This window comes from Girardinichthys multiradiatus, chromosome Y (assembly GCF_021462225.1).
Source record: "Girardinichthys multiradiatus isolate DD_20200921_A chromosome Y, DD_fGirMul_XY1, whole genome shotgun sequence".
Lineage (NCBI taxonomy): Eukaryota > Metazoa > Chordata > Actinopteri > Cyprinodontiformes > Goodeidae > Girardinichthys > Girardinichthys multiradiatus.
The window spans coordinates 15,815,846-15,843,292 of NC_061818.1; the positions used below are offsets into that span (position 1 = coordinate 15,815,846).

General features: G+C 40.9%; 3 protein-coding genes across 5 annotated transcripts; 2 read left to right on the forward strand and 1 right to left on the reverse strand.

The window, feature by feature from the left end:
* Positions 1-977: 977 nt before the first annotated feature.
* Positions 978-3,407, reverse strand: LOC124864612 (protein BUD31 homolog). The gene is made up of 4 exons (XM_047359460.1): positions 3,240-3,407; positions 2,067-2,189; positions 1,593-1,759; positions 978-1,481 (listed from the first exon to the last, which is right to left on the reverse strand). The coding sequence occupies exons 1-4, from the start codon at positions 3,331-3,333 to the stop codon at positions 1,431-1,433; spliced, it is 435 nt and encodes a 144-aa protein (XP_047215416.1). The 5' UTR covers positions 3,334-3,407; the 3' UTR covers positions 978-1,430.
* A 404-nt stretch (positions 3,408-3,811) lies between these two features.
* On the forward strand, positions 3,812-9,043 carry LOC124864839 (28 kDa heat- and acid-stable phosphoprotein-like). Its single transcript, XM_047359777.1, has 6 exons — positions 3,812-3,966; positions 4,234-4,325; positions 6,084-6,188; positions 6,875-6,996; positions 7,300-7,451; positions 8,585-9,043. The coding sequence occupies exons 1-6, from the start codon at positions 3,954-3,956 to the stop codon at positions 8,647-8,649; spliced, it is 549 nt and encodes a 182-aa protein (XP_047215733.1). The 5' UTR covers positions 3,812-3,953; the 3' UTR covers positions 8,650-9,043.
* Positions 9,044-10,590: 1,547 nt separating this feature from the next.
* LOC124864838 (serine hydroxymethyltransferase, cytosolic-like) lies at positions 10,591-26,628 on the forward strand. 3 transcript variants are annotated; one of them, XM_047359775.1, is made up of 13 exons: positions 10,591-10,738; positions 12,068-12,191; positions 13,891-14,036; positions 14,120-14,235; positions 18,789-18,949; positions 21,638-21,719; positions 21,831-22,043; positions 22,168-22,281; positions 25,391-25,513; positions 25,683-25,799; positions 25,901-26,011; positions 26,112-26,333; positions 26,440-26,628. In XM_047359775.1, exons 2-12 carry the CDS (start codon positions 12,099-12,101, stop codon positions 26,282-26,284), a joined length of 1,449 nt encoding a protein of 482 aa, XP_047215731.1. In that variant the 5' UTR covers positions 10,591-10,738; positions 12,068-12,098; the 3' UTR covers positions 26,285-26,333; positions 26,440-26,628. The 3 variants fall into 3 exon arrangements, with proteins under 3 accessions (XP_047215731.1, XP_047215730.1, XP_047215732.1); XM_047359774.1 differs by having other exon boundaries at positions 26,112-26,628; XM_047359776.1 differs by lacking the exons at positions 10,591-10,738; positions 12,068-12,191 and adding an exon at positions 16,921-17,028 and having other exon boundaries at positions 14,022-14,036; positions 26,112-26,628.
* The last annotated feature ends 819 nt before the right edge of the window (positions 26,629-27,447 follow it).

Genomic DNA, 27,447 nt, shown 5'->3' on the forward strand with positions numbered 1-27,447 from the left:
TTGCTGGTGACACTGTGGATTTATTCAAAATTGAAGGCATACTGAACCAGCATGGCTACCACAGCATCTTGCAGCGGCATGCTATTCCATCCAGTTTGCGTTTAGTTGGACCGTCATTTATTTTTCAAAAGGACAATGACCCCAAACACACCTCCAGGCTGTGTAAGAGCTATTTGACCAAGAAGGAGAGTGATGGGGTGCAGCTCCAGATGACCTGGCCTCTACAGTCACCGGACCTGAACCCAATCGAGATGGTTTGGGCTGAGCAGAGTGAAGGCAAAAGGGCCAACAAGTGCTAAGCATCTCTGGGAACTCCTTCAAGACTGTTGGAAAACCATTTCAGGTGACTACGTCTTGAAGCTCATCAACAGAATGCCAAGAGTGTGCGGAGCAGTAATCAAAGCAAAAGGTGGCTACTTTGAAGAACCGAGAATATAAGACATATTTTCAGTTGTTTTACACTTTTTTGTTCAGTATATAATTCCACATGTTAATTCATAGTTTTGATGCCTTCAGTGTGAAGTTACAATATTCATAGTCATGAAAATAAAGACAACTCTTTGAATGAGAAGGTGTGTCCAAACTTTTGGTCTGTACTATACGTTATACACAAGTCCTAAAAATCAAGTACCTTTTTTGATGACATTTGTTAGAAAAAAAAATAAAAAGCTGTTCTTTTTTGAAGGTTTGTTGCCTGTGTGCTTTTTATTAATAATATTCAGTCAGAAAACAGGCACAAATAGAAAGATCTGAAATGAAGGCCCTGAGATTGGGAATCGAACCTTGGACAGCTGGAGAATTCAAACATTACTCTCAACATCTAATTAATTTTGAGGAAGATTAAAACTCGCCCTGTTGAATTCTGTTTATGTATCTAATATTGGATTTTTAAATATACTTATGCAACAGCTGAAAAAGATGACACTAAACTTGTAAATGTCTTTAAATGCCAAATGAATAGCACAAAAGACACAAAATGACTGAAATGTTTTATTTAAAAATCATACTGTAATAATGATGGAGAGACATTTAGATTTTCATCAAAAAAACTCCCAAAATCCCCAAAATAAAATCAAGACCAAAGCTACTTCAGAGTACAACAAATGAAAATCAATGCATTAGAACTGACCTTCATAGTGAGCTTGTTATCTGAAATGACAGGACTGACTCAGAAACAGTCCTTCACTTCTAGAATAAAAAGCACACATAAAAACTGATGGTAAGGAAAAAAGTGGCCCCAGCCACTGTGCTCTCCCCACTGCTTTGCTGTGGTTAAACACAGAGGAACATCAAGAATATTGATCCCACATAAGGACAGCTGAGGGTGATGGTATGATGTGTTTCTGATGCAGATGAATGAAACAAAAACAAATGCTTTAGGCTTATGTTATGAAAACCGGATGAGTCCTCATGTCAAACATAAACTTCGCTCAGCCAGAGCATCCTCTGCATCCACAGTGAGTGCACTCAATGATCCTTCCCTGCAAAAGACAGACAATTTCAATATAAGACCAGACAGCTTTCTGTAGCAAACACATTAAAAATAAAGCTGGTTTAAACAATGAGGTTTGCTAAAACTCTGCCAAACGTACGACTTCCAGCTTGCTCTTGGGGACTCTGCAAATGCAGTTAGTTCCAAAGTTGGTGTCTCGTGTTTGGATGCAGCGCAGGCAGCACAGGTTCTCATAGCCCTGCTTCTTCCACTTGGCTATCAGGTTCTTGTCTGCATAGCCTTCCTTTATGCAGTAGTCATACAACTCTGCCAAAAAACAAACAAAAGAAGAAACATTTAATCTGGCAGATATAAACTGCTCTCCTATTTGATAAACTAGAGATGTAGAGATGATGGAAGGATACAACATTTAGAAAATGGGATGAAACATCTTGCCAAACTAGTCCAGATCTGGACAATATCAAATATCAGTTTACAAATTTTGCATGAACCCTGACTTCAGGTTACCATTCAAAAGTTTACACAGACACAGTAACATTTACATTTAAATCATTAGAGCAGTCAAGAAAGAGCAGAGAAACAAGTGCTGAGCATCTCTGTGGGTCCTGTGTACCTCGGCTGATGGCTTTTCTTTTGTAGAAGAGGTCGTAGATGTATCGACTGCGCTGATGGTGCAGCCTGAAAATTGGCCAGAGAGACTCCACCTTTCGCTTCCCCTCATGAGGGTCTGTTTCAGCTGGGACACAGACGGAAAAATTTGTGTGAAGATATTTTAATAAATTATCCAGAGATGTTGTGTATTAACCCAAAATAAAGCAGGAAAATAATATTGGAGCCTGCTTACTAATATGTCAGTAATTTTCCCCATTAATAAATTAACACTTAGATTAAGAACAGTCCTGTCTAATTTTGTTTTAATTTCCAAACCAGGATTTTTTCCAAAAGCAGAGGTTTTCAAAACGTGCAAAGAAGAAAAATAAAGAGTTGATTCGGCTTTGTGTGGGATGATGACATCACAAGAGGCACAAAGCACCAAGCAGAGTGGACAAGTGACTAATGACACATTTCAACAGACTTTGAAGCCTTCATGTATTGGCGTGGGAAACTTAGAAATTTATTTTGCTGAGCCAAAGTGATCTGAAGGTCAAATAGTGAAAAATCTGATTTATTTCCAATTCATTAAAAACATCCTAATAAAGAACTGAAACCATTTCAAAACAACAGAATGTGTTTTATGCACTTTTTTGACATCAGTAAAAATCTGATGAAGAGCTTTTTTTTTTTTTCATTTTTCTGTGAGAAAAACTGTTTTATGTGTTATAGATCTAGGTAGACTAAAAAACACTTTGGTTATGCCTTGTGTGATGTCACTTGAGGCATGTGCGTGCTTGTGTTTTGGAGGGTAGTTTTGATCTTGATTAAATGATTTATTGCCAAATATCCTAACAAAATGGGAAAAAAACGACCTTGAAATGTTTTTTTTTTTTTGTGACAAACTATATCTAAAGTGAGTATGCTTTTAGTTTAAGTATTTAGTATAAGATTTTAGAGACTGTCTGGCTGGTAGCTTTAATGCCAGACTTGTGTTGGCAATCCTTTCCAAAGCTATTGCTGGACTATCTTAATTTAAAAGCCCATGGCACACCACTAAAGTATAAGCATGGACATATTTTTACTTTACGTAGGTAAAACATTAGAAGCACGTAAATAGGGACATTAGGCTTTATCTCACAGGCTTCCTGTATCCTTTTCTCCTGCCATTTCGTTCATTAAACATCCGACCTACCTTCTCTCATTTTCTGATCCAGCTCATCCAAAGTGGGCTCAATGAGCTCCCATCCATCTGGGGGTGGCTTTCTACTCCTCTTTACTTTCGGCATATTGTCTGCTTTAAACAAAATTACAGCAAAACAGAAGCTTCTGGTGTTTTCGATCCGTCTCCGAGTCTGAGCCCGTTTCAGGCGCGCAATTTTGACGTCATCACGGGGACTGGTGACGACATCACTTAGTAAATAATAACACACTTCCCTATACTGGAGTTTATAGTTCTTTGGGTTATCTTTAATCAATAACGTTTTGGAGTTTATTTACACCTGTGTTTTGTTAGTAAATGCTTTTGAATGATAACATAAACTTCAGGTTTTATTTCTATGCTGCCCTATTGCATCACATTAGCACACCCCTAAATTGCCTTTAAATAAAAAACAAAAGTAATCTTATTGCTTTTTAGAAAATAAAAATGTGTTAATTTCAATCAAACTAAAGTTGTGTGCGGCTTTAATGTTTGTTTAATAGCGACAAGACTTGCCTTGTAAATGTTTGTACATTTCTTGAACAAAACATTTGCTGACAGGCAAATGGTTGAACACCTCAGACTGGCTTCGGCTCTTCGCTTCTCTGAGTTTAGCCAGCTGTCAGTTTATGCTGTTGCCATAACATTTATGTTTTCTGTCAGTGTTTTCCTCTTTCATAACTTGTAACTAAGGTTTTGTTTGACGAAATGCCAAAAGGAGGTAAGAATAGCGGCTACACGCCTTACATTGGTTTTAAAACTAATTTTTGTTTATTTTTTTGTGGTCACCGAGAAGAGAAAACGATACACCCGCCGGTGTCCCATATAACTGTTTATTTTATCTTGTTAAAAATAGAGAGACGGTTATAAATTGATGTTATTGGTGTATCTGTATCCTATAATAGTAGCATGTTCACTGTCCAGCTCATTAGGTGTACACAATGTACTCAGGAATGTGTGAGTGATATAATGCTGCGTTTTGTTTCAGGTAAAAAAGGTGGCCACAAAGGTCGCATGCGCACGTACACTAGCCCCGAGGAGATAGATGCTCAGATGAAAGCAGAGAAGGAGAGGAAAAAGGTTGGTTTAAGAGGGTACACCCGATTATTGCTTACCCACACAGTTGATTCTGTATTTCTCATCATACGACGTATTAATAGTTTTTTCTCTGACAGTGAACTATTATAAGTTTTGTCTGCATATTTTAAGATAATTTAATGTAGTATTTATTGCATAACTGTGAACATAGATTTGAGACACATTAAGAACCAAGTGTAGGTATGAAGTGTAATTTATAGGATGACAAAAATAGAAAAACAAAATGGCACATTATTCAGCATATTATGAATTTCGAATATGATTGAAGTGAAAAACAGACAAATAAAAAAAACCATATTCATTTGAAACCTCATGCAAACAATGCTTGGTATACCTTTTTCATTGGTTAGAGTAGATGTCAGATAATTGACTTGTAATTTTCCATTAAAGGTCATGTATGTTATTGTAAAATATATATTTTACTGTAAAAACAGCGACTAAGAGCCTCCTGCCTTGAAACAAAAATTAATTCTAATTGTACTCTGTTCAAAGTAAACATTATTGTTCATTTCAGAAATTTAATTAACACCCAACTTTGCTTAGGTAGGGAAATCATGTGCTTGCATACTAAATGGTTTTATTTTTGGCATACTGTATATTTTCTCAACTTTTTGATTGATAAAAAAAATAATAATTCAGAAAATACATTTTTTGTTATTGATTTTAAAACCTTAGAATGGGTTGAAGATCAGCTCCTCCAAGTCCGAGGCCATGGTTCTCGACTGGAAAAGGTTGGCTTGTCCTCTTCAGGTTGGAGGGGAGTTCCTGCCTCAAGTGGAGGAGTTTAAGTATCTCGGGGTCTTGTTCACGAGTGAGGGAAGAATGGAGCGGGAGATCGACAGACGGATCGGTGCGGCTGCCACAGTAATGGGGGCGCTGTGCCGGTCCTTTGTGGTGAAGAGAGAGCTGAGCCGAAAAGCAAAGCTCTCAATTTACTGGTCGGTCTACGTTCCTACCCTCACCTATGACCATGAACTTTGGGTCATGACCGAAAGAACGAGATCCCGGATACAAGCGGCTGAAATGAGCTTCCTCCGTAGGGTGGCCGGGCACTCCCTTAGAGATAGGGTGAGGAGCTCAGCCATCCGGGAGGGGCTCGGAGTAGAGCCGCTACTCCTCCACATCGAGAGGAGCCAGTTGAGGTGGCTCGGGCATCTACACCAGACGCCTCCTGGACGCCTTCCTCGGGAGGTGTTCCAGGCACGTCCCACCGGGAGGAGGCCCAGGGGACGGCCCAGGACACGCTGGAGGGACTATGTCTCTCGGCTGGCCTGGGAACGCCTTGGGCTCCACCCGGAGGAACTGGAAGAGGTGTCTGGAGAGAGGGACGTCTGGGCGTCTCTGTTGAGTCTGCTGCCCCCGCGACCCGGACCCGGATAAGCGAAAGACGACGAGTACAATTTTAAAACCAAAAAACTGTTAATGAGTGATATTCTGGGATTTTTACCTTAATAAATAATTAACAGGAATTGTCATAATTGCAACCCATAGTTTCAAATAAAAAGCTATTTTGGAGGGGATTGGAGCAGCTTGTAGTGTAATCGTCATTACAGCAATTGGAGAAAAAACAGCTTTTACAGGCTTGCTAATGGTAGCATAAGTGTTTAAAAAGATTTAGATATCGGTATGATCAGGATCACCAGATGCGGTGATGTTGGGTGCCTGTTCTTAACCTGGTGCTTTTTATAACGTTCTGATGAGTGTATGCTGCCTCTGCTTTGTGTTGTTTTTATGTCGCAGCATGAACAGGAAGAGGAAGGGGAAGAAGGAGCATCTCCTAAAGACACAACAGAAGAGAAGCAACCGGGATCTGACTCAGAGGACAGTGATGACGACGATTCCCTGGTACCACATTGCCCGCCCTCCACCATTGCTCTGTTAAACATGCACACACTGTTTAAAGCAACAGTTAATAGTTCTGTATTAATGATTCAGATTAGGATTTTTTTGGGAGTTATAAAACTGGATGACCAAACCCAATTTATTGAGTTCCTCAGGGCGCCATTTTTGAGCAGCTTTATTTTAAAATTCACATTTTAAATATGACGACAATGATTTTAAATATGTATTATGGTACTTCTTGCCATATGCAGACGATACAAACCTCTATATCTATGTGATGACAGGCCCTAGCAGTCACTAAGTGTCTTTAGATTATCAGTGAGTGGATGGGGCAGAATTGTCTCGAGCTTAAAGCAGAAGAAAACAGATATCGGGTGTTTACTTCCAAATTTGCAATGTTGGAGGTCAGCGCTTAGCTACACTCAGAGAGGCTTAAAAGTTGAGGTAAGCTAGTAGCCAACTGAGGTGTAGTCAAGGACTTAGAGCGAAAATTTTTACCTCAATTCGGGACTGAAACACAATTGTTTCTCATTCATTTTCCTGTAAAGGCAAACAGTTACATTTTTTTAAGATCTTCAATATTTGTTTTAAATTTGTGTTTTCCTGCTGCTGTCTGGAGGCTTAATATTTACATGTAATTGTTTTTTTCTAATTCTTGTTTTTTTCACTTTATTTGCTTATTTGTGCAGAGAAAGAGAGCAGGAGTGGAAGGATTGATAGAAATTGAGAACCCCAACAGAGTGACTCAAAAGTCTAAGAAGGTGACACAGATTGAGCTGGATGAACCCCAACAATTATCAAGGAGAGAGAGGTTTGTGATTACTGCCTGTTTCCCTGCCATCAAATAGGGGTTTTACATAAATGCACTGTATTAATCATAAATAGATTTCTCCAGACCTGTGTATAATGTTCAGAATTGCAGCAAAAACTTAACTTAAATTAAAACATCTTTCCCTCGTGTTTAGATATGCAACACCACAAATATGCTGCATGTTTCTATTCCACAGCTTGTGGTTTGGTGTTGTTCCCTGCAAGAAAGTCAGATCTTGTTAAAAAAAAATATTCAAATGTTCTATAATCAGAAATATTGAGTGTTTAATTTTCTCACAAACAGAGAAGAGATTGAGAAGCAGAAAGCGAAGGAGCGGTACATGAAGATGCACCTGGCAGGGAAGACGGACCAGGCCAAAGCAGACCTCGCCCGCCTCGCCATCATCAGGAAACAAAGAGAGGAGGCAGCGAAAAAGAAAGAAGAAGAGAAAAAAGGTGGGGCGCCAAAGCTGGGGATGAACTCTTACGCTGTCAAAAGCATTCAGCGGTGACTGAACTGCAGGAGGGTAATATTGACTTGAATAAAGCAGGGAAGTACGATGAAGAAACCTGAGGTGAGCCTGAAGGATAATTAACAGCTGGCTGTACCTTTAGAACAGGATGGATACAGAATGGACTGTTTCTAGTAGTTTGTGGATGGTCATAAATCTTCTGTTTGTAGATAATATAAAAAAAAACAAAAAACAGAACGAAGGTGTAGAAGTTAAACTGAACAAACTTTATCTATCACCTCTTTTTAAATGACCAGGGTTGTTGCAAGTTGATTTGAGTTCTCCAAATCTAGCTGGAATAGAAAAATAAACGGACTCACAGCACCTTGTAAAATGATTTACGCCCGTTCAACATTTTGTGTTGTTACAACCTCAAACCTTAATGTACTTGATCTGAAAATGTGCACTTTATTCTGATACCCCAAAATAAATCACAGTGTACCCAAATTCCTTCTGAAGCCACCTATTTAGTAAATTAGATATGTAATTTTCTTTGAATTTCTTTTAAGGCATCTGAGGTTTGTTGGAGAACATTACTGAAGAGCAGGGAACACAGTAGACTGGTTGGGGATACTGTGCTTCTGAAACTGTTGTTAAACTGTATCCCAAGCTTTGAACATCTCTGGCCTGACCAGATGAGCACCAGAGGAGGAGCACCAGAGATCCACAGCTTAATTTGAGAATCTGTTGACAAGAAAACTCCAGAAATCTGGCCTTTTAAAAAAGAGTGGCAGGAAGAAAGAAGAAGAGATCTCATTTGAAGTTTGCTATAAGCAAACATGAAGAGGAAAGTGCTCTGGTCAGTTCAAAACTGAGTTTTTGGCCAAAATGTAAAATTTTCTGTGTAGAGAAAAACCAACAATGCCCATCACCCTGAGCAGACCATCTCCATGTTGATACATGGTGGTGGCAGAATCATGGTATGTGGATGTTTCTAAAGCTTCTCACAAACATGTTACTTTATGAGTCCTACCTTAAGATCTCAAAAAGCTGCAGTGTTTCTATGCAGCCATGATATATGATGTCGACATGCAGCATGCTGATCTGATTGTCTATATTTACCTTTTTCTCTTACAGCAAAAGATGCGGTGGCAGCGGCGGCGGCAGCAGCCAGAGGTGTGAACTCCCTCGCTCTGAAATGATGCACAGTCTTAATCGAGGCTTTTCCACTTATTCATGGACTGGCGCAATATACATATGACTATTTTTAACGGAAGATCATTGAAGAATATTTGACATGACTGTCACTATGAACAGTTGGAAAATGATTGAGGAGGCAGTCATGGAGAGGGGTTGTATATATTTTCCATGGAGTGATGGCTTCAAGTTCCTCCTGGAAGTAAAGCTACAAATAAGAATATATTGATCTTCACGTACACTTGGAATGAACCCTTCAGTGTTAATCCCACTTAATCATTGTACAATCCCAACTTTGCTAAGCGAGCTTCGCCACTTTGTCTTCTTTTTTTGATCTTACGTTGTATATAACTGACTCATTAAAACAAATTTCAGATTAATTATATGAAACCAGTAAAATGTCTCTATTCATTATTTTGCCTGAGTTTGAACAAAGAACCCAGCGTTGTTAGCCTCCAGATCTATTTCATGCTGCGTCTAGACGTCTGGTATCAGACCTCTGTGGTCCGGTTGAAGGCTGGTTTTCCCAACAGGGGGTGACAGAGTCTGTGTTGGATCTCCTGATGGAAAACTAGGTTGAGTCAATATTGCAAGATATAATCTCTGAAAGACTGCATATAAAAACGTACATGCTGTGTTTTAAAACCATTCAACTGATAAATAACTGTTACTTTTCTTATCTATGGGAACACTGGAATGTATTTTTTGGTGGAATGTAGCGACTAAGCATTTCTGAGATCTTTCAAAAAACCTGGTTAGAGGTTTTTTGAGCTCTGTCACCACTTCAGCAATACTGTGTATCTTTATTTCAGTAATTCATTTCAAAAAAGTGGAATTTGTATACCTTGGTTTTAAAATGAAATTCCAAATTTATTTAATCTGAAAATAGGCCCAGTGAGCTAGAGGCCTGTCTTTGTCTCTCCTTGATCCAGACAAGACGTTTCTAACATTTCTGGTTTAGGAGTAGCTTAAGACAAGCAATGCGACAGATGTAGCCTATGTCTATGATATATCTGTGTGTGCGCAGGCTTATGAAGCTCTGACTCAAGCTGCAGGTCACACCTTGTGAATCTCCGTCAATAGTCGTACACAGGCCTTCTTTCACAATGTTTTCAAGCCTGCAGTTATCCCTATTTGGTTCTACTGCACTTTTTCCTTCCTCTCAATTTTCCATTTATATGCTTGGCTACAGCAGTTTCTGAACAGTCAGCCTCTTTAGCAGTGACCTGGCTAACCCTCCTTGAGGGTGTTTGATGGACAACTGTCAGCAGTGAGGCAGGGAGGAAAATCTCCAAAATTCAGAGTGAGAAAACATGAGCATATTTTGAGTGAGATTTTTTGCTACTGCAACAAAAATATATGTCAAGGCTTTTCCCAGCTTGACAGGGTGCTATATACTGTACTTCCACATATAGACATAAATAGTATATGTACATCAATTAAATATGTTTATGCACTCATAGACTTTCATTTCAGACGATAGACTATTTACAAGAAAAGGTAACTTTGTCCTTTATGGCATTGTAATTAATGGTGTCAATGGTGGTTTAATTTTAGTCTTGTAAAAATAACGTCTCATTTGTTTCTCTGTAAGCTGGATTGGTAAGAAATCAAATAGTTTGCTTTTTTTTCTAAATTAAATGCCTCTGTAGATTTTACTTATATTAAATGAGGTTTTTTTTGCTTATGTTATTTTGTTACATTTAAATATGTTATTTACCGTTTCTATGTTTGCACACATTTCTTTTAATCTTTACTTACAGTTTCTGAATTAGACATTTTATTATTTAGCTTTTATTTCCACGTGGTCCATCTTGTCCATGTTTTTTAAGTTGCATAATGAGGTAAATTGTGATGTGTTTTTTTTTAAAGTACGTGACTCTACACTCAAGCTGATGTTGGCAGCAGTTCACGTTGTTGTTACGTAAGCGGAAAAAGTCGAGAAGAACGTGATCCGATTGGCTGAAAGTTTCGCGGACTTTGCTCTTTGTGTGGAGGATTTGTTTGTAGCAGACCTCTGTAAACTGATCCTAGTTCAGGTCCAGTACTGACAGCGGCGGGAGTCTCCATCATCATCATCGCCGTCATCCCCTGGTGAGTGGTTCCTATTGAGAAAAACAAGAAAAAAAACATTTTTATTATTACAGCTCTCGTGTATCCGGGCAGATAGTAAAGACTCGGATGACAGAGGTATGCAGAGGTTCTTCTTGTTTCTCCTGAGGTTTAGTAGCTTCTGCTGTGACATATGGTTCATAGCGGTTAGCGCAAGATCTCCCCCGTCAAAACAAGTTAGACGAATAGTTTTGCTCATAACTTCATTTTTTTTTTCAATCACACTGAATATATGTTATTCAATGTGTTTCCTTTCCATTTGCGGGTAGTTTTCCAGGTCAGATCTGGTTGCTATAATCAGGGACCTGCCGTCTGCAGATGCAATGCATGGCGACTGTCATGTGCAAAGACTTAGATTGTAGACTGGGCAGGCAGCCACATGCAGAGCAATCCCAGCTTTAAGGTTGCTCTGGGCGTTGCTTCACTGATCATGTTGGGACAGATTTTGCAGGACACTGCTCTGTGTAACGGTTCAAAGGTTAACTGATGAGTCCGAGGGGTTGCAACATTGTTGCTGATGAAGGATATGGAGTTGCAGTAATGGCCCAAATACAGTCCTTTAGTTTGAACCTTTCTCATACTAAAACTACAATCTTTCATGCAGTTTGTTTGGATTTTATGTGATAGACCAACGAAAAGTAATGAGTAAGGAGTAAGGAGAGCAATACTCAGAGAAGCAACCAGGAGACCCTTGGTAGCTCTGCAGAGATCCAGAGATCTGGTGGGAAAACCTTTCAGCAAGACAACTATTCTGAACTGTATGGAAAGAGGTTTCCGCAGTGAAATATGGTGGTGCTATGAGGATGTTTTTTTTTTTTTTAGGTTGGTGGATATAAATTCAGGGCAAACCTAAAAGAAAACCTGACGGCCCTAAATGCCAGACCTAAAATGAAATGGTTTAGATTAAGGCACATTCATGTTTTAGAATGGCCCAGTCAAAGTCCAGACCAAAATCCAACTCAGAATATGCTGCAAGACTGAAATATTGATGTTCATAGATGTTCTTCATCCAATCTGACTGAGCATGAACTATGGATACATATCCATACCACACCTTTAGATTTTCATTTGTAATAAAAAAAAATAAAAGCCATATTTTAATTATGCTTTACTTTTTATTGGTCTATCGCACTGAATCCCAATAAAACACATGAAGGTTTGTGGTTGTAATATGAAGAAGTTTAAGAGACGATGAACTGACTGCTCATAACCCTCACATTTATTATCTGCGATCCATCCATGGTTGTCTCAACTTTTATGGATTCTTTTGTGTGGCTTATCTGTGTTTGCGATTCTTATCTCTTGTTTTAGATTTCCACGTTGTGACTCCTGAAAAACAACCATGTCTCTGAAAAACGGCCACAGTGTGGGTAAAGACACATGGGACTCGCACAACAAGATGATGCTGGAACCTCTGGCCATCAGTGACTCAGAGGTATGTCTGCAATGGACTTTTTTGAGTTTGTATCTGGGATTTGCAAATGCTTATGAAGTACAGGTCCTTCTCAAAATATTAGCATATTGTGATAAAGTTCATTATTTTCCATAATGTCATGATGAAAATTTAACATTCATATATTTTAGATTCATTGCACACTAACTGAAATATTTCAGGTCTTTTATTGTCTTAATATGGATGATTTTGGCATACAGCTCATGAAAACCCAAAATTCCTATCTCACAAAATTAGCATATCATTAAAAGGGTCTCTAAACGAGCTATGAACCTAATCATCTGAATCAACGAGTTAACTCTAAACACCTGCAAAAGATTCCTGAGGCCTTTAAAACTCCCAGCCTGGTTCATCACTCAAAACCCCAATCATGGGTAAGACTGCCGACCTGACTGCTGTCCAGAAGGCCACTATTGACACCCTCAAGCAAGAGGGTAAGACACAGAAAGACATTTCTGAATGAATAGGCTGTTCCCAGAGTGCTGTATCAAGGCACCTCAGTGGGACGTCTGTGGGAAGGAAAAAGTGTGGCAGAAAACGCTGCACAACGAGAAGAGGTTACCGGACCCTGAGGAAGATTGTGGAGAAGGGCCGATTCCAGACCTTGGGGGACCTGCGGAAGCTGTGGACTGAGTCTGGAGTAGAAACATCCAGAGCCACCGTGCACAGGCGTGTGCAGGAAATGTGCTACAGGTGCCGCATTCCCCAGACCTGGGCTACAGAGAAGCAGCACTGGACTGTTGCTCAGTGGTCCAAAGTACTTTTTTTGGATGAAAGCAAATTCTGCATGTCATTCAGAAATCAAGGTGCCAGAGTCTGGAGGAAGACTGGGGAGAAGGAAATGCCAAAATGCCAGAAGTCCAGTGTCAAGTACCCACAGTCAGTGATGGTCTGGGTTGCCGTGTCAGCTGCTGGTGTTGGTCCACTGTGTTTTATCAAGGGCAGGGTCAATGCAGCTAGCTATCAGGAGATTTTGGAGCACTTCATGCTTCCATCTGCTGAAAAGCTTTATGGAGATGAAGATTTCATTTTTCAGCACGTCCTGGCACCTGCTCACAGTGCCAAAACCACTGGTAAATGGTTTACTGACCATGGTATCACTGTGCTCAATTGGCCTGCCAACTCTCCTGACCTGAACCCCATAGAGAATCTGTGGGATATTGTGAAGAGAACGTTGAGAGACTCAACACCCAACACTCTAGATGAGCTAAAGGCCGCTATCGAAGCATCCTGGGCCTCCATAAGACCTCAGCAGTGCCACAGGCTGATTGCCTCCATGCCACGCCGCATTGAAGCAGTCATTTCTGCAAAAGGATTCCCGACCAAGTATTGAGTGCATAACTGTACATGATTATTTGAAGGTTGACGTTTTTTGTATTAAAAACACTTTTTTTTTATTGTTCGGATGAAATATGCTAATTTTGTGAGATAGGAATTTTGGGTTTTCATGAGCTGTATGCCAAAATCATCTGTATTAAGACAATAAAAGACCTGAAATATTTCAGTTAGTGTGCAATGAATCTAAAATATATGAATGTTAAATTTTCATCATGACATTATGGAAAATAATGAACTTTATCACAATATGCTAATATTTTGAGAAGGACCTGTATTGTTACAGTTCATGTACAAACGCATGTTGTTGCAAAACCCTTCAGTTTTTATGGTGCTTGTGTTTCAGGTGTTCTCCATCATAAAAAAGGAGAAGCACAGGCAGACATACGGCCTGGAGCTGATCGCATCGGAGAACTTTGCCAGCAGAGCTGTTCTTGAAGCTCTTGGTTCCTGTATGAACAACAAGTACTCTGAGGGGTATCCTGGCCAGAGGTACAGCACCTAATCCAATTAAGAACATTGTTTTATTAAATGCTGATATTAATGGTACTTATGAGCATCATTCACCACTTTAGGTACTATGGTGGTACGGAACATGTTGATGAGCTGGAAAGGCTTTGCCAGAAGAGGGCGCTGGAGGTCTTTGGTCTGGACTCTGAGAAATGGGGAGTCAATGCGCAGCCATACTCAGGTATTAAACCTGCTTCTGTAGAGATGTACAGGTCCTTCTCAAAATATTAGCATATTGTGATAAAGTTCATTATTTTCCATAATGTCATGATGAAAATTTAACATTCATATATTTTAGATTCATTGCACACTAACTGAAATATTTCAGGTCTTTTATTGTCTTAATATGGATGATTTTGGCATACAGCTCATGAAAACCCAAAATTCCTATCTCACAAAATTAGCATATTTCATCCGAACAATAAAAAAAAAGTGTTTTTAATACAAAAAACGTCAACCTTCAAATAATCATGTACAGTTATGCACTCAATACTTGGTCGGGAATCCTTTGGCAGAAATGACTGCTTCAATGCGGCGTGGCATGGAGGCAATCAGCCTGTGGCACTGCTGAGGTCTTATGGAGGCCCAGGATGCTTCGATAGCGGCCTTTAGCTCATCCAGAGTGTTGGGTCTTGAGTCTCTCAACGTTCTCTTCACAATATCCAACAGATTCTCTATGGGGTTCAGGTCAGGAGAGTTGGCAGGCCAATTGAGCACAGTGATACCATGGTCAGTAAACCATTTACCAGTGGTTTTGGCACTGTGAGCAGGTGCCAGGTCGTGCTGAAAAATGAAATCTTCATCTCCATAAAGCTTTTCAGCAGATGGAAGCATGAAGTGCTCCAAAATCTCCTGATAGCTAGCTGCATTGACCCTGCCCTTGATAAAACACAGTGGACCAACACCAGCAGCTGACACGGCACCCCAGACCATCACTGACTGTGGGTACTTGACACTGGACTTCTGGCATTTTGGCATTTCCTTCTCCCCAGTCTTCCTCCAGACTCTGGCACCTTGATTTCCGAATGACATGCAGAATTTGCTTTCATCCGAAAAAAGTACTTTGGACCACTGAGCAACAGTCCAGTGCTGCTTCTCTGTAGCCCAGGTCAGGCGCTTCTGCCGCTGTTTCTGGTTCAAAAGTGGCTTGACCTGGGGAATGCGGCACCTGTAGCCCATTTCCTGCACACGCCTGTGCACGGTGGCTCTGGATGTTTCTACTCCAGACTCAGTCCACTGCTTCCGCAGGTCCCCCAAGGTCTGGAATCGGCCCTTCTCCACAATCTTCCTCAGGGTCCGGTCACCTCTTCTCGTTGTGCAGCGTTTTCTGCCACACTTTTCCTTCCCACAGACTTCCCACTGAGGTGCCTTGATACAGCACTCTGGGAACAGCCTATTCGTTCAGAAATGTCTTTCTGTGTCTTACCCTCTTGCTTGAGGGTGTCAATAGTGGCCTTCTGGACAGCAGTCAGGTCGGCAGTCTTACCCATGATTGGGGTTTTGAGTGATGAACCAGGCTGGGAGTTTTAAAGGCCTCAGGAATGTTTTGCAGGTGTTTAGAGTTAACTCGTTGATTCAGATGATTAGGTTCATAGCTCGTTTAGAGACCCTTTTAATGATATGCTAATTTTGTGAGATAGGAATTTTGGGTTTTCATGAGCTGTATGCCAAAATCATCCGTATTAAGACAATAAAAGACCTGAAATATTTCAGTTAGTGTGCAATGAATCTAAAATATATGAATGTTAAATTTTCATCATTACATTATGGAAAATAATGAACTTTATCACAATATGCTAATATTTTGAGAAGGACCTGTAGACGGTATGTTTGGGCCTGCTTACCCAAGATTCATTTTCTTCATTTTTTTGCAATAACAAAAATCATGTTTATTAATATATATAAAAAAAAATGCTCACTGATTGGAGCTAATGGCAGCAATTAGCCAAATGTACATTTCAAAAGATAATTTATTTGATTAATTCTGTTCCGAAAATGAAACTCATGTAGATACATTGTACATAGAGTGAAATATTTTAGGTGTTTCTGTTGCTGTTGATCATCGGGACTTCCAGGTTATGAAAACCTAAATTTCAGTTTCTCAGCAAGTTATGATATTGGATAAGACCAATAAACGTTTATTAGGCGTGGCAGTGGCGCAGGGGTGAAGTGGGCAACCCACGCAGCCGTGACAGGTCCGAGTCCCGGCCTGTTGACCTTTACTGGATGTCTTCCCCTCACTCCACCCCATTTTCTGTCGGTCAACTTACAAAATAAAGGCCATAAAATTTATAGAAAAAGTAGGAAAGAAAAAACAAATATTATTTTTAATACAGGTAGCACTGTTGCCTTGCAGCAAGAAGGTCCTGGGTTCGACTCCCGGCTGGGGCTCTTTCTGCATGGAGTTTGCATGTTCTCCACGTGCATGCGTGGGTTTTCACCAGGCACTCCAGCTTCCTCCTACAGTCCAAAAAACATGACTGTTAGGTTAATTGGGCTCTCTAAATTGCCCTTAGATGTGAATGAGTGTGTGCGTGGTTGTTTGTCCTGTATGTCTCTGGGTTTCCCTGCGATGGATTGGCGACCTGGCCAGGGTGTACCCCGCCTCTCGCCCATAGACTGCTGGAGATAGGCACCAGCTCCCACGTGACCCACTATGGAATAAGCGGTATAGAAAATGAATGAATATTTTTAATACAGAAATGTCTGCCTACTGAAAGTATGTTCATGTATTATACATGATCTGGGCTCCTTTTGCATGAAGTACTGCATCAACGCAGAGTGGCATGGAGGCGATCAGCCTGTAGCTCAGCTGGGGTGTTCAGGAAGCTCAAGTTCCATTGATAACCTTTTACATTTTTTTCAGCGTCCTCTGAAGCTCACCTTGGACCATTGGGCAACAGTGCAGGCCTTTTCCCCCGTAGCCCAGGGGGAGAGCCTTAAACCAAGGAGCACTTCATATCCTGAATACAGTGTATGTGGAAGCTCTTAAAGTGCTGACTCCAGCTGAAAACTTGCATCTATGGAGATGCTCAAACACGTATATTGGCTTTGCTTCTCAATCCTCTCAAGGCTGCATTTATTTCTGTTGGTTGTGTACCTTTTTCTACCACATGTCTTCCTTCCACTTAACTTTCCATTATTCCTTTAGGTTCACTCTGTGAACAACCGGTTTACTTAGCAATGCCCTTTTTGTGTTTTACGGTCTTGTGGAGGTTGTTAATAGCTGTCAGGTGGAGGGCTGTGAAGTTAGCCTAACATGGAGATATAAAGGGGTTGGACAATGAAACTGAAACACCTGTCATTTTAGTGTGGGAGGTTTCATGGCTAAATTGGACCAGCCTGGTAGCCAGTCTTCATTGATTGCACATTGCACCAGTAAGAGCAGAGTGTGAAGGTTCAATTAGCAGGGTAAGAGCACAGTTTTGCTCAAAATATTGAAATGCACACAACATTATGGGTGACATACCAGAGTTCAAAAGAGGACAAATTGTTGGTGCACGTCTTGCTGGTGCATCTGTGACCAAGACAGCAAGTCTTTGTGATGTATCAAGAGCCACGATATCCAGAGTAATGTCAGCATACCACCAAGAAGGAGGAACCACATCCAACAGGATTAACTGTGGACGCAAGAGGAAGCTGTCTGAAAGGGATGTTCGGGTGCTAACCTGGATTGTATCCAAAAAACATAAAACCACGGCTGCCCAAATCACGGCAGAATTAAATGTGCACCTCAACTCTCCTGTTTCCACCAGAACTGTCCGTCAGGAGCTCCACAGGGTCAATATACACGGCCGGCTGCTACAGCCAAACCTTTGGTCACTCATGCCAATGCCAAACGTTGGTTTCAATGGTGCAAGGAGCGCAAATCTTGGGCTGTGGACAATGTGAAACATGTATTGTTCTCTGATGAGTCCACCTTTACTGTTTTCCCCACATCTGGGAGAGTTACGGTGTGGAGAAGCCACAAAGAAGCGTACCACCCAGACTGTTGCATGCCCAGAGTGAAGCATGGGGGTGGATCAGTGATGGTTTGGGCTGCCATATCATGGCATTCCCTTGGCCCAATACTTGTGTTAGATGGGCGTGTCAGTGCCAAGGACTACCGAACCATTCTTGAGGACCATGTGCATCCAATGGTTCAAACATTGTATCCTGAAAGCGGTGCCATGTATCAGGATGACATTGCACCAATACACACAGCAAGACTGGTGAAAGATTGGTTTGATGAACATGAAAGTGAAGTTGAACATCTCCCATGGCCTGCACAGTCACCAGATCTAAATATTATTGAGCCACTTTGGGGTGTTTTGGAGGAGCGAGTCAGGAAACGTTTTCCTCCACCAGTATCACGTAGTGACCTGGCCACTATCCTGCAAGAAGAATGGCTTAAAATCCCTCTGACCACTGTGCAGGACTTGTATATGTCATTCCCAAGACGAATTGACGCTGTATTGGCCGCAAAAGGAGGCCCTAAACCATACTAATAAATTATTGTGGTCTAAAACCAGGTGTTTCAGTTTCATTGTTCAACCCCTGTATAATACTGTATGTAATTAATCTATATTATGTAAGTTTTCCTCTCTAAATTGATTTACTGAAATTTACTTTTCACTGACATTTAGATTTATTGAGACGTACTTATTTTATCAGATCTAATATCTGTGCCCCCTGCATAAAGTTAGTTTATCTCCTTGTTCTTATCCTCACATTGCTCCTATGTTTCTCCATAAGGTTCCCCAGCCAACTTTGCAGTCTACACAGCTGTGGTGGAACCACATGGTCGGATCATGGGGCTGGACCTTCCTGATGGAGGTCACCTGACCCACGGCTTCATGACTGAGAAGAAGAAAATCTCAGCGACGTCGATCTTCTTTGAATCTATGCCATATAAGGTCCAAACAGCACGCATTTCCTAGCATGTGTTCAGTTAGAAATCTGGGACGTTCATGAAAGTACAAGCGATTGTGTGTTTATTTAGTGAGATGGAATGAGATCAGCCCAGAGATTGATATGGCATTATTTCTCATCACTAATTTAGTCGTGTGCATTACATTGCCCTTTGGCTTCCTATAAAAGCCAAAAACATTTTAAAACACAGGAGCAGCTTAAAACCTGCAACCCTTGAGTTACCTGAACATATTCCTTCAGCACATCATAATTTGTTACGGTACAGAAGTTTATAAATGGATTTTACTGTGAAACAATTTATAAAATTGCTAACTTTTTACTGTCACCTTATGTTTCCTTATTATTAATCAAAGACGACATTGTGAACCGGGCTCATTAGTGAGCAATGAAACGCTCTCTACACCATCTTTGTTTTGAAAAATGAACACAGAACGATCTTGCCCAACTTAAAGCCACAAAGACCTAAAGTACCACCTGGAGGAAGGAGATTCTCTGCATAGACAGCAGTTTAGAGCAAAACCGTTGTAAGTTTTTTTTTTTTAATTTAAGGCTGCAGCTGAAATCTGTGCAGCTCTACCCCACCTAGACAGCTGTCTGAGCACAGCGTGCAGAGAACGTCACATGGCACAGACAGACGGAAAGCTGCAGCTGTTACTATGGTCTTTCATTCACTAGGAATGTCATTATTCAGGGTTAAAACCCTTATTTGTACGATCAAAAAAATATTTTTTGGGTTTTTTTGTTTTCCTTTGCAAGCCACGCACATAACAAGATGCCCTGATTTAAAACTAAATGCTGGAAAATTGCAGCTGTGTGGTTTGCTGTGAATCTAGTAAAACTATCGGGATTCTGACACCAATTGTATAAAACCCGATCCCATACAATTATCAAAGAAAATGAATGATAGATTGAAAACGCAAATAGTAAATGAGTGTTTACGTTTTTTAACTTGGAACTGGTATAGAAAAGGCAATCGGTGAATCTCTCAGAAGGTTATTCAGTGATTATTTACAATCAACATTTAATAGACATGTTACCAAGTTCCTAACTTCAATAAATAACTTTTCCCATAAAACATGACACCAAGCTAACTGGACGACATTGTTTCAGTGAGGTTCTTCCTGTTACTTTCAGGCCAGTGTTATAAGTCCTTATTCCCTCTACTATTAGGCTGTAAACATGGAAAATGTGCCTTTTTAAAGAATACGTTTAGTGTCATGTTGGCTTTGTTGTGTGGATGTTTTTTTATTTACTTTTTAACTTGCATATATAGTCTTTTATTTTCTGTTTGGCAACTCGACAACCGTTACAGTTCTATAAATCAGAATCAGAATAAAGTAAATAAAGGTTGTGCTGGCTATCGTTTAGCTGTCAATATATATGAAGTTACTCTTATGTGGTGTATTTCATTTAAGGAATGTACACTCACCGGCCACTTTATTAGGTACACCTTGCTAGTACCGGGTTGGACCTCCTTTTGCCTTCAGAACTGTCTTAATCCTTCGTGGCATAGATTCAACAAGGTACTGGAAACATTCCTCAGAGAGTTTGGTCCATATTGACATGATAGCATCACACAGATGCTGCAGATTTGTCGGCTGCATCCATGATGCGAATCTCCCGTTCCACCACATCCCAAAGGTGCTCTATTGGACTGAGATTTGGTGACTGTGGAGACCATTTGAGTCCAGTGAACTCATTGTGATGTTCAAGAAACCAGTCTGAGATGAATTGTGCTTTATGACATGGTGCGTTATCCTACTGGAAGTAACCATCAGAAGATGGGTACACTGTGGTCATAAAGGGATGGACATGGTCTGCAACAAAACTCAGGTAGGCTGTGGTGTTGACATAATGCTCAATTGGTAATAATGGGCCCAAAGGGTGCCAAGAAAATATCCTCCTCACCATTACACCACCACCACCAGCCTGAACCGTTGATACAAGGCAGGATGGATCCATGCTTTCATGTTGATGATGCCAAATTCAAACCCTACCATCTGAATGTCACAGCAGAAATCAAGACTCATCAGACCAGGCAATGTTTTTTCCAATCTTCTATCGTGTTATTTTGGTGAGCCTGTGTGAACTGTAGCCTCAGTTTCCTGTTCTTAGCTGACAGGAGTGGCACCCGGTGTGGTCTTCTGCTGCTGTAGCCCATCCACCTCAAGGTTCAATGTGTTGTACGTTCAGAGATGCTCTTCTGCATGCCTTGGTTGTAACGAGTGGTTATTTGAGTAACTGTTGCCTTTCTATCAGCTCGAACCAGTCTGGCCATTCTCCTCTGACCTCTGGCATCAACAAAGTATTTGCGCCCACAGAACTGCCGCTCACTGGATATTTTCTCTTTTTCGGACCATTTTCTGTAAACCCTAGAGATGGTAGTGTGTGAAAATCCCAGTAGATCAGCAGTTTCTGAAATACTCAGACCAGCCTGTCTGGCACCAACAACCATGGCACGTTCAAAGTCACTTAAATCATCTTTCTTCCCCGTTCTGATGCTCGGTTTGACCTGCAGCAGATCGTCTTGACCATGTCTACATGCCTAAATGCATTAAATTGCTGCCATGTGATTGGCTGATTAGAAATTTGCGTTAACGAGCAGTTGGAGAGGGGTACCTAATAAAGTGGCCAGTGGTATATTTCTTGACTTGTTTTTTTTTTTTTCCCAGGTGAACCCAGAAACTGGCTACATTGATTATGACAAACTGCAGGAAAATGCTCGGCTGTTTCACCCAAAGCTCATCATTGCAGGTGCTGTAATGAACGCCCACATGCAGACTCTATATATAAACTATGTATAATCTATGAAGTTGGTATATTAAAATAACATATGTTTCTTTTTCTTCTATCTTCCTGTTTTAGGAACAAGCTGCTATTCCCGTAACCTTGACTACCCCCGCCTGAAGCAGATTGCCAGTGAGAACGGTGCATATCTGATGGGGGACATGGCACACATCAGTGGGCTGGTGGCTGCTGGAGTGGTGCCCTCACCCTTTGAGAATTGTGACATAGTCACAACAACAACTCACAAAACTCTGCGTGGCTGCCGTGCCGGACTTATCTTTTATCGGAGAGGTAGACCCTTTCATTTAACACTCACATGTGATGCCCTTGAATCTTCCTGTTGCGCCTCTCTGTCCACATTCGTACCTCTCCCTTTCAAATGTTTTTCTAATGATCTCCTCTGTCCCTCCACCAGGAGTACGGAGCGTGGACGCCAAAGGAAAGGAGACTCTGTACAACCTGGAGTCTTTGATCAACCAGGCTGTGTTTCCAGGGTTGCAGGGAGGACCACACAACCATGCCATTGCAGGTATAATAATTGTTATCATTAAACTTTCACCTTGACATTGACAGGTTCTTGCAAAAGTATTCATACGGTTTGAACTTGTTCTCATTTTTTCACTCTATAACCACAAAGACTAGGCAGGGTATAGTTGTGAAGTGAGAAAAAAATGATATCTGAGTTTTAAATCTTTTTAACAACAACAAATCTGAAAAGTCTGAGGTGCATATGTATTTAGCCTCCCTTAGTCTGATACCCCTAAATAAAGCCTCTCACTCAATCCATCAACAACAGAAAGAGTGTGACTCAACTGCAAACTTCCCAAGACGTGGCTGACACGCCGCACCATGGGCAGCTAAGAGCTAACTTTGGAGGAGGTGCAGAGATCCATAGCTTGGGTGGTGGGATTTGCTGACAGAACAACAGTTTAAATTGCACTCTGTAATTCTGGAATTTAAACAACCGTGGCAAGAAAGAAGTTGCTGTTAAAGAGAGCTAGAAAACGTCTGGTTTACAGTTTGCCTCAAAACGTGTAAGGGACACAGAAAACCTGTTCAAGAAGGTGCTCTGGTTGGATGAGATCAAAACTGAACCTTTGACCTAAATTAAATCTACACAATATAGCAAATCTCAACATCAGTGTCTGCAATACCAAAATATTAAAGTATAGCTTGGATGCAGTATTTGGTAGGACACCATATGTTAAGCATCAAGCATTCACGATCTGCATATCGATGATATATTTGACGAGTTGGAAGGACTCTAACTGTCCTTAATGCTCCTACCTGTGTATATGTTTAGTGAGTGAGATGCTAAAGATCACGGAGAGTGGTGGGGACATTTAGCAGTGGAAAAAAGGGATAGGAATGTGTTTTCATTCCTAGAATTTTAAGTAATAGTATCACACCGAAATATCATCAGAAAACTACCATTGCACATCACCCTGAGCACCACCTCTATGGTGAAACACTGTGGCCACGTCATGCTGTGGGGATACTTTTCTTCAGCAGAGACTGGTGGAGGTTACGCATCTAGCAGGTCAACAGAGTGAAACATTCAGCCAGAGATACACCATCCCAGTCAAAGTCCAGAACTAAATCTAATTAAGACTCACGGGCAAAACATGAAAATTGATGTCACTTGAGCAATTTTCAAAGAATGATGGCTAAAAATGTCATTCTCTAGATTTGTTATCTGATGGAAACATTCCAGAAAAAGACTTTTCGGCTGTAATTACAGTGAGAGGTGATTCTACCAAAGTCTGACTCCGGGGGACTGAATCATGTGAGCAGCACACTTGTCAGACTTTAACTTGTAAAATACTTGAAAAAACTCAGTTTTTTTTTTTTTTTTTTTAAATGAGTGTTTTATTGGGACCAACAGAAAGTAGGGCAGAATTGTGAAGCTCATGTTTGCATGTGACAAAATGTAAAACCGATTGATCAAGCATGTACAGGTCCTTCTCAAAATATTAGCATATTGTGATAAAGTTCATTATTTTCCATAATGTCATGATGAAAATTTAACATTCATATATTTTAGATTCATTGCACACTAACTGAAATATTTCAGGTCTTTTATTGTCTTAATACGGATGATTTTGGCATACAGCTCATGAAAACCCAAAATTTCTATCTCACAAAATTAGCATATTTCATCCGACTAATAAAAGAAAAGTGTTTTTAATACAAAAAACGTCAACCTTCAAATAATCATGTACAGTTATGCACTCAATACTTGGTCGGGAATCCTTTTGCAGAAATGACTGCTTCAATGCGGCGTGGCATGGAGGCAATCAGCCTGTGGCACTGCTGAGGTCTTATGGAGGCCCAGGATGCTTCGATAGCGGCCTTTAGCTCATCCAGAGTGTTGGGTCTTGAGTCTCTCAACGTTCTCTTCACAATATCCCACAGATTCTCTATGGGGTTCAGGTCAGGAGAGTTGGCAGGCCAATTGAGCACAGTGATACCATGGTCAGTAAACCATTTACCAGTGGTTTTGGCACTGTGAGCAGGTACCAGGTCGTGCTGAAAAATGAAATCTTCATCTCCATAAAGCTTTTCAGCAGATGGAAGCATGAAGTGCTCCAAAATCTCCTGATAGCTAGCTGCATTGACCCTGCCCTTGATAAAACACAGTGGACCAACACCAGCAGCTGACATGGCACCCCAGACCATCACTGACTGTGGGTACTTGACACTGGACTTCTGGCATTTTGGCATTTCCTTCTCCCCAGTCTTCCTCCAGACTCTGGCACCTTGATTTCCGAATGACATGCAGAATTTGCTTTCATCCGAAAAAAGTACTTTGGACCACTGAGCAACAGTCCAGTGCTGCTTCTCTGTAGCCCAGGTCAGGCGCTTCTGCCGCTGTTTCTGGTTCAAAAGTGGCTTGACCTGGGAAATGTGGCACCTGTAGCCCATTTCCTGCACACGCCTGTGCACGGTGGCTCTGGATGTTTCTACTCCAGACTCAGTCCACTGCTTCCGCAGGTCCTCCAAGGTCTGGAATCGGCCCTTCTCCACAGTCTTCCTCAGGGTCCGGTCACCTCTTCTCGTTGTGCAGCGTTTTCTGCCACACTTTTTCCTTCCCACAGACTTCCCACTGAGGTGCCTTGATACAGCACTCTGGGAACAGCCTATTCGTTCAGAAATGTCTTTCTGTGTCTTACCCTCTTGCTTGAGGGTGTCAATAGTGGCCTTCTGGACAGCAGTCAGGTCGGCAGTCTTACCCATGATTGGGGTTTTGAGTGATGAACCAGGCTGGGAGTTTTAAAGGCCTCAGGAATCTTTTGCAGGTGTTTAGAGTTAACTCGTTGATTCAGATGATTAGGTTCATAGCTCGTTTAGAGACCCTTTTAATGATATGCTAATTTTGTGAGATAGGAATTTTGGGTTTTCATGAGCTGTATGCCAAAATCATCCGTATTAAGACAATAAAAGACCTGAAATATTTCAGTTAGTGTGCAATGAATCTAAAATATATGAATGTTAAATTTTCATCATTACATTATGGAAAATAATGAACTTTATCCCAATATGCTAATATTTTGAGAAGGACCTGTATGTACTTTTGCAAGGCCCACATTGATTTACGGCAGCATCAGGGTCACTGAGGTAATGTCCATCACTGGCAGGTGTTGCTGTTGCTCTCAAACAAGCCATGACACCAGAGTTCAAGGCTTACCAGCTGCAAGTTCTTGCTAACTGCAAAGCTCTATCCGGCGCCCTTATGGACCTCAGCTACAAGATTGTCACTGGTAGGTGTCCCAAGCTTAACATTTTATTTGATTTAAAATTCTCAGAAATATTTGCATCACCAGTCACCCTTACATTAACTTCTGTGTTTTTGCAACATTGTGGAGTATTAATGTGATGCAAGTCAGAAATCTGTGATGTCCTCTGATCTGTCTGCTGCTTCCTGTATAGGTGGTTCTGACAACCATCTAATCCTGCTGGACCTGCGCAACAAAGGAACTGACGGAGGACGAGCAGAGAAGGTCTTGGAGGCCTGTGCCATTGCTTGCAATAAGAACACCTGTCCAGGTAAGTGCGGATTGTAGTTCAGTTTAAACTTATGGTACAGTGATGATCATTCCATTTCCTCAGATCAGTTGGTAATTATTTTCCATTTATGTTTTTCAAAGGGGATAAGAGCGCTTTGCGTCCTAGTGGTCTGAGGTTTGGCTCTCCAGCTCTGACCTCCAGAGGCATGGTAGAAGAAGACTTCAAGAAGGTGGCCCACTTCATTCATAGAGGTAATGTGTACTAACCTATGCACCAGTTACCGGGAGACATAAATGACTGACAGAACAAATATTTTTATAAGTAAACAAATTGGTGTGCTTTCTCCTGCAGGCATTGAGCTCACTTTGGAAGTGCAGAGAGGTTTGGACCCCAAGGCCACCTTGAAGGAGTTCATCCAGGCATTGGCTCAGGGGGAGAAGTTCAAGCAGCGGGTGGCTGAGATCAGGACTGAGGTGGAGGCGTTCGCCGCGCAGTTCCCCATGCCTGGCCTTCCTGAGCTGTAGAGTGCAGAGGTCCACCCTCCCTTGATGACTTTCATACATTGCTGTGAATGTAAGTTTTCCCTTGAAGCTGATGTTTCTCAACAGGGGGAAACATTTTACATTTATTTGCTATTGTTTCAGAGCTTTATGTGAATGTTTTTCATATATGCTCATAGATGGTTGGATGCTACATTCAGATTAATGACGTGAAGGTTGCCATACATTTCCATTTCTGTGGAGATTTCCAACAAACTGCTCCAGCTGAAACACAAACATGGCTGATCCAGATGTATATGATTCTATACAGTTTAATAAACAGGCCAATAGTGCTGCATTAAGATAAATTAAAGATGAATAAAAGAAGACTTACTGTGTGTGTCTGTTTTTTTATTTATTTTAAGTTAACTGACTTGGGTTAGATGTAACAAGTTAAACACAAATATTAAGAAAATATTTTAAAACTGGTCAAATCAGTATTTTAAAGACCTGCCTCATCAGTCATGGTTGCCCGTTTAATTCTCATTTCTCATACAGTGTTGTACATTTTAATCCTGTGGTTTCACATAGAGCCGCTGAGTCTTTAATACTATATAATGTCAATATTTAATAATAAAAAATGTGGAAACCATACAATTGAGTCCTAGAAGTACTGAAGTAAAACAGTGAGTCTAAAACGTGTGGTGTCCACCCAGAGGTTTTTTAGAGAACATTAGAAAACGAACAGCATCATGAAGACCAAGGAACACAGAAGACAGGTCAGGGAGAACATTTGGCTGATGTTTAAAGCAGAATTAGGATGTAAAATAACACCACTACAAGACAATATAAAAAGTGTGGCTCAGACCTGTAAAGACATGGTCATCTACCTAAATCTTAACTGGCAAGCCGAGCCCCTTGTTACCTTGGAGGAGCTGCAGAGATCCACATTATTACTTATACTCTGGAGATCTGACCTTTATGGAAGAGTGGCTGGAAGAAAGCCCTAAGGAGGCTGGTGGAAGAAGTTGCTCTGGTCAGATGAAACCAAAATTAAACATTTAGTCCTACATCCAAAATCATTTGTGTTGAGGGAAACTAACAGCACAACACCCTTAACATACCATCCCCTCTGGGAAACATGGCGGTGGAAGCATCATGCTCTGGGGATGCTTTCATTCAGCAAAGATGGATAAGATGAATGGAGA